Source organism: Halichoerus grypus, chromosome 7, assembly GCF_964656455.1.
Source record: "Halichoerus grypus chromosome 7, mHalGry1.hap1.1, whole genome shotgun sequence".
NCBI lineage: Eukaryota > Metazoa > Chordata > Mammalia > Carnivora > Phocidae > Halichoerus > Halichoerus grypus.
The window spans coordinates 56,063,597-56,071,112 of record NC_135718.1 but is presented as its reverse complement, the minus strand read 5'-3'; the positions used below and the strand labels follow the sequence as shown (position 1 = coordinate 56,071,112).

The 7,516-nt window shown below is 42.1% G+C and overlaps 1 protein-coding gene across 1 annotated transcript in view; it reads left to right on the top strand.

The window, feature by feature from the left end:
* Window positions 1-1,933: 1,933 nt before the first annotated feature.
* KIFBP (kinesin family binding protein) overlaps window positions 1,934-7,516 on the top strand; it is a 41,688-nt gene continuing 36,105 nt past the window's right edge. The window contains exon 1 of the mRNA XM_078077639.1: window positions 1,934-2,435. Within this exon, the coding sequence (XP_077933765.1) occupies window positions 2,010-2,435 (426 nt within the window). The 5' untranslated portion in view covers window positions 1,934-2,009. The remainder of the gene's footprint in view (window positions 2,436-7,516) is intronic.

Here is a 7,516-nt window from a genome sequence, read left to right as displayed (position 1 = left end):
TGTCTTTGTGTTTTTTAGTACGTCTGTGTAAGGATTTTCCAAAAATCCTCATTTTAGTTTTCATCTAAGTGTTCTTCCAGTTAGATATGTAGAGGTCAGCACCATGTGTCATGGAGGTTTATTTTTTGAGCTCCTGCTACGACAGCATAACATACTGATTGAAAGTGTGGGTCCTAGAGCAAAACTGCCTACTTCTATGTATGACCTTTGGTAAATTATTAATCTCTATGGACCTCAATTCTTAACGTGCAGAACGGGAATAATAATAGTTGCTCACAGAGTTCTGAGGATTAGATGATCTTTTTTAATTCCGGCTAGTCAACATACAGTGCAATATTAGTTTCGAGGATTAGATGATTTTAATAGATAGAATGTTATCTGGCCCATAGTAAGTAGTTAGCTACCACTATTAACAGTGCCACTTGCTTTCCTATTCGTGATCAGCCAGGTACTGAGCACCTACTATGATTATTACGGTAGTTTCCTCACCAGTCTCCCTGCTTTTTTTCAGTCTCCCCACTTCTTCTCTGTCCCCCTCCTTCAGTTGTTTTCAGAATAATCCTATAAATCAGATTTTGTCACTCCTTCAAAACCATCCAATGGCTCCCATCTCACTCAGAATAGCCAAAGTCCCTATGGTGGCCTTAGGAACCCTACATGATTGGGCCCACATTGCTTCTCTGACTTCATCACCTACTGCCCTTTCCGTTCTCTACCCCAGGCTCTTAAGAGGCCTCCCTGTTCCTTGAACACACCAGGCACACTCCTGTGTCAAAGCCTTTATATTTGCTCTTCCTCTGTCTGGGATATACTTCCCCTGATGTCTTCATGGCTCACTCTCTCAGAGGAAGAGAATGAGTTCCAGTTTCAACATACTGATATACAGTGGAACATTCAGGTGTGGTGGTTCCAGTTGGGAGATGGATATTACAGTCTGGAACTCCAGAGAATCATCGGGCCTGGAGACCCAAGTTTTGTAATAGAAGCCATGGAAATGCGTAAGATCTCCCTGGGACAAAGTTTAGGAAGGAGTCCTGAGGAACACTAACATTTAAAGGATAGATATTTAATTTCACTTCTTCCTTAGGATAATTCTGTAGAGATAAGTAATAGTATCACTTATGTTTTACCATGAAAAACCTGAAGCTTAGAAAAGTTAACTTATCAATTAGAAGCAGAGCTGAGAATCAAATATGTCTATGAGCTTCTAAAATCAGTGCTCCTTTGTGTATCCCCAAGCGCACAGAGCTAGCTAGCGCCTAATAGTTAACACATCCGCCCGGCTCCTTGCCCCCACATTTGACTTGCATTTGACTTCATAACTTAGGAAGGTATGGAATGGAAAAAGCCACGCCTGAAGTGGCTTATCACAGGTCTGGGACTTCTGTGTTACTTTGGGAAGTTGTACACATACCTACAACCTACTTCAGTGTTGAAGTGAAAACATTTGTCGATCACTGAGTGCTTTTTACGTAGTGAAAGTTAACTTTCACTCCAGAAGCTATATATTAATAATAAATGAATCCTTGTTACATCTTCATCCAGTCATGGGCTAGGTTATATATTAATATCAAAAGTTTTCTGTCATTCAGTTTATACCAACTAACGAGAGTAGTTAGGTATGTTTCTAATGTGTTCTAATATCAAAAGTTTTCTGTCATTCAGCTTATACCAACTAACGAGAGTAGTTACGTATGTTTCCAATGTGTTCTGTTAAAGGTAGAACTTCTACGGGTCACGCGATAGAATTCATCACCGCAGAGGGTGGGGCTGGAAGTGGGACCACCCTCATTGAGAGCTTCGTTTCCGTGACAACGGTTGCTGTGGTGCCCACTACGCCTTTCCATTGGTTACAGCCGAGCACATTGCGGGTCCTTTGGCGGACCTCATTGGTTACGGTTCCGCAGTGTTGGGATCTGTCCGGGGCCGTAAGTGAAGTGTCGCAAAACAGAAAGAAGGCGGGAGTCCCGATTGCAAACATTGAGGGCGCCCAGGCGGTAGAGGCCGCTATGGCGAATCCTCCGTGGGCCGAGATTCGTGAGAAATTCCAGGCCGCGCTGGCTCTGTCGCGGGTGGAATTGCATAAAAACCCCGAGAAAGAACCCTATAAGTCCAAGTACGGCGCCCGAGCACTGCTGGAAGAGGTCAAGGCGCTGTTGGGCCCCGCGCCTGAGGACGAGGATGAGCGGCCTCAGGCGGAGGACGGCTTGGGCGCGGGGGACCACGCCCTGGGGCCGCCGGCCGAAGTGGTGGAGGCCGAGGGGCCCATCGCCCAGGGAGCAGTGAGGCTGGCGGTGATCGAGTTCCACCTCGGTGTGAACCACATCGACACCGAGGAGCTGTCGGCGGGGGAGGAGCATCTGGTGAAATGCCTGAGGCTGCTGCGCAAGTACCGGCTGTCGCAGGACTGCGTCTCCCTCTACATCCAGGCGCAGGTGAGAGCGAGCCCGGCCCACTGTCGTCGGCCAGAGGCGAGGGGTGGAGAGGGTCCCCACTCTCGCCAAGGCTAAAGGCAGATGTTATCAGGCACAATTTGGCCCCGTGTTTTTGAAGCTTTGGAATGAACAGCTTGCAAATTCCACCGACATCACTTGCTGCTTCGCTTAGTCGTGGTCAACGCATTGGTTTCCTGAGACCCTACTACCTCATAAATGCCTTTTCCAGCTCTTCTCCACCAGTCCAAATCCTGTTCATTCTATTCAGAAAGAAATCCATAGTAATTTAAATCTTAAGGTCTCGAGGAAATTACAGAGGATGACCCGAGTGCATGCTTAATTTAAAACAAATTGTTTAAAAATCTTCAGTTTCTGTTTTTGCCATATATATATATATATATATATATATATATATATATATATATTCGTTTGCTCCCCAGGGAATTCTTTAGATTTTTTTTTTTTTCTTTTTAGATGTTATTCATTTATCTGACAGAGAGAGACACAGCGAGAGAGGGAACACAAGCAGGGGGAGTAGAAGAGGGAGAAGCAGGCTTCCCGCGGAGCAGGGAGCCCGATGCGGGGCTCGATCCCAGGACCCTGGGATCATGACCTGAGCCGAAGGCAGACGCTTAACGACTGAGCCACCCAGGCGCCCCTCCCCAGGGAATTCTTGCCCATTCTTCAAAACCCATCTCAAAACAGACTTCATACTTCTAGTGACTTTCTTTGGATCATTTTGTTCCGAACTTGTATCTTTGAATTCTTGTAATACTTATCGTTTCCCATTTATATGGTCCTTGGTTTATTTATTTTTTATTTTTTTATTTTTTTAGATTTTATTTATTTATTTGACAGAGAGAGACACAGCGAGAGGGGGAACACAACCAGGGGGAGTGGGAGAAGCAGGCTTCCCGCAGAGCAGGGAGCCCGATGTGGGGCTCGATCCCCGGACCCTGGAATCATGACCTGAGCCAAAGGCAGACGCTTAACAATTGAGCCACCCAGGTGCCCCATGGTCCTTGGTTTATTAAGAAATAAATCTGACATTCTCTTTGGGAACATAACACTTCAAAATACAAATTTGTATGAACTCCTTTTATGTGCCAGGAACTTGGAGTAAGCTCACAAACCCTTACATCCAGTAGTTCCAGTTCTTAATATATGTGATCCAGGGAACATTTACCAAAATTGATCATATGGCCTCAAAGAAAAACCTCAGAATTAAAAAGGAAATTGTACAGGTCATTTTCTTTTAACATGACCCAATAAAATTAAAAGCTACACAATAACAGGAGCTATGTCTCTTTTTGCACACTATTTATAACCTCAGTGCCTCCTCCATAGTAGGCCATTCTCAATATATGTCCAGTGGATGAATGATCTAATGAAATTCATAAGATGTTGAACTCAGACGAAACCTCAGTTACTCGAAATTTTCTTTAATCATATGGTTGCCTAAAATCTTAATAAGCATTGAACAATTTCAACATCTTAAGAATAGAATTAGAAACCACCCTAAATGTAATATGGAATGTCCAGTATTTACTGTATTTTGATTTTAATATGCACATTGTTTCATATCTTAATATGTCTAAAATCAGGATGCATCTTATAGCTGTGTCATAATTTACTTGGCAGTGTTTTCTTGTTGATAAAATAATTGTGTCTTACAGATGGGACATCTTACATTCAGTGAAATACAGTATTTCAAATAGCCAGCCTTTTCTGAAGGGTGAATTATTTTAGGTATTCGTACTAAAATCAGGAAGAAAACCTTGATTAGAAGTTCTGGCCATTGCAGGGGCACCTGTGTGGCTCAGTCAGTTATGCATCTGACTTGATTTTGGCTCAGGCCATGATTTCAGGGTTGTGGGATTGAGCCCTGCATAGGGCTTCACGCCTCCAGGTGGAGTCTGCTTGAGATTCTCTCTCTCCCTCTCCCCCTCCCCCCATTCTCTGTCTCTCAAATGAATGGAAAAGGGGTGCCTGGGTGGCTCAGTCCATTAAGCGTCTGTCTTCAGCTCAGGTCATGATCTCCAGGTCCTGGGATCAAGCCCCGCATCTGGCTCCTTGCTCAGCAGGGAGTCTGCTTCTCTCTCTCTCTCTCTTTCTCTCTCTCCCTCTGCCCCTCCCCACTGCTCATTCTGTCTCTTAAATAAATAAATAAAATATTAAAAAAAAATAAAATGAGTAGATAAATCTTTAAAAAAAAGTTCTGGCCATTGCAATAATATAGAAAGCAAATAAGAGTTATTAATTTTGGGGAAAAAATAAAATAATTTCTAAAAGTAACTATTTGCATATGTGATCCTTGTATACCTAAAAACTAAAGTCATCAGCTGAAAAACTATTAGAACTGTGATCAATTCAATAAAGTGGGAGGATATAAATAAATATATAATATTAATAGTATTCCTGTACATAAGCAATACTGGTTAAAAATACTATTTTTAGAAATTGCATTCATAACAGCAATATTAGAGGTAATAGAACTGATAATCCTAAATGGAAAAAAATAACAGTTTCCTGGGTGGCAAGAATTAAACATAACAGTCATATATATATATTTTTTAAGATTTTTTTTTTTTTTAAAGATTTTTTTTATTTATTTATTTGAGAGAGAGAATGAGATAGAGAGAGAGCATGAGAGGGGGGAGGGTCAGAGGGAGAAGCAGACTCCCTGCTGAGCAGGGAGCCCGATGCGGGACTTGATCCTGGGACTCCAGGATCATGACCTGAGCCGAAGGCAGTCGCTTAACCAACTGAGCCACCCAGGTGCCCCTATTTTTTAAGATTTTATTTATTTATTTGACAGAGAGAGAGAGAACAAGCAGAGGGAGTAGCTGAGGGAGAGGGAGACGCAGGCTCCCCAGATCTGGGTCTGGATCCTAGAACCCTGGGATCATGACCTGAGCGGAAAGCAGACGCTTAACCGACTGAGCCACCCAGGCACCCACATAACAGTCATATTCTGATATTCATTTGTAGGTTTAATGCAGTTTCTGCTGAAATCATAATAGTTTTTCTTAGAGCTTGACAAAATGAGTATGTGTATATGAAGGAATAAAGAAAAGTGAACATAAGAAAAAGAAAAATGCACTAAAACTAGCTTACCAGGTACTAAAACTATACAGAAATAATAATTTAATTAGATTAAATGGTAATTTAATTTAATTAGCTAGTACCTAGTTTACCAGATACCAAAACTATACGGCAATAGTAATTTGTCTGTTTGTGCTAGTGTGTTTCTAACTCTACTGTTTGGTTGATCTTTTTTTCCAGTGGCATTACCACACTAGAATTTTATTACATTTAATATTTGCTATATAGGATGGGAGATTTTGTTTTAAAGATTTTATTGATTTGTTTATTTTAGAGAGAGAGCATGCAAGCAGGGGAGGAGCAGAGTGGGAGGGAGAGGAAGGGAGAAAGAATCTCAAGCAGACTCAGCGCCAAGTGTAGAGGACACCGGGCTCCATCTCACAACCCTGAGATCATGACTGCAGCTGAAACCAAGAGTCTGAAGGTTAATCAACTGAGCCACCCAGGTGTCCCAGTGATGAGAGAGTTGATCTCACTAATACTAAAGCAAACTAAAAAAAAATAGAAAAATTGGATCAGATTGGTAGAGATTATTAAAGATATTGCTTATACTTGTTACTGGAGAGACTATGAGGAAACAGATAATATCTATTAGCATTATCGTTAGTGGAAATACAAATTCATAGAACTTTCTGAAGATCAGTAGGTATCAGAATTCTGGAGTCAAGATTTTGACTTTAAAATTCCATATCAGGGGCGCCTGGGTGGCTCAGTCCGTTAAGCATCTGCCTTTGGCTCAGGTCATGGTCCCAGGGTCCTGGGATCAAGCCCCGCATCGGGCTCCCTGCTCAGCAGGAAGCCTGCTTCTCCCTCTCCCACTCCCCCTGCTTGTGTTCCCTCTCTCGCTGTGTCTCTCTCTGTCAAATAAATAAATAAAATCTTAAAAAAAAATAAAATAAAATTCCATATCAATATCCTAAAATAATATTGGGACAGGTATGCAAAGGTATGTCAGCATGGATGTTCATCACAGCTTTGTCAATTAAAAAAAAAAATGAAATATCAGCCAGTAGCTATATGGTTAAATAAATATGGATACATCCATACAGAAGAACAGTGTGCAGCCACTAAAAAATAATGATACATATTTGTTAATCAAAAATATCAATATTGGGGCGCCTGGGTGGCTCAGTTGTTAAGCGTCTGCCTTCGGCTCAGGTCATGATCCCAGAGTCCTGGGATCAAGCCCCGCATCAGGCTCCCTGCTCTGCCGGGAGCCTGCTTCTCCCTCACCGTCTGCTTGCCTCTCTGCCTACTTGTGCTCTCCCTCTCTCTCTCTTTGTCAAATAAATAAATAAAATCTTTAAAAAAAAATTAAAAAATATCAATATTAAGAGGGAGGGGGAAGACTATAAGGCATGTTGGGAATTAGGTAGAATGATTCTATTTTGTAAAAGACTGTGTGTGTGTGTGTGTGTGTAGGAAAAAGTTTGAAAGTAACAGCTCATGGGAATTTATGATATTCTGACTGCTTTGTCTCAACCTGGTGTTTCCTTCCTGGGAAACTATAGAAATAGAAAACCTGGATCCACATTAGATTATCAAAAGAGACTATCCCCTTCTATCTTCACTGGGTTCTGGAGGCCTTAAGAATGATTTTTCTCCTTGGGGCACCTGGGTGACTCAGTCAGTTAAGCATCCGACTCTTGATTTCAGCTCAGGTCATGATCTCAGGGTCATGAGATCGGGCTCTGTGCTGGGTGTGGAGCCTGCTTAAGATTCTCTCTCTCGCACTGCCCCCTATCCACCCCCCGCACGTCGGGCATGATCTCTCTCTAAAAACAAAACAAAAAAAAGAATAATTTTTCTCCAGTTTTCCTTCCAGTTTTTGCTATCAGCAATATACACTTGCATTATCATCTTTTTTTTTTTAATTAAAAAGTATATTTTTTAAGTAGGCTCACACCCAGTGTGGGGCTTGCACTCCTGATCTTGAGATCAACACTGAGCCAGCCAGGTGCCCCTCATCTTGAGTG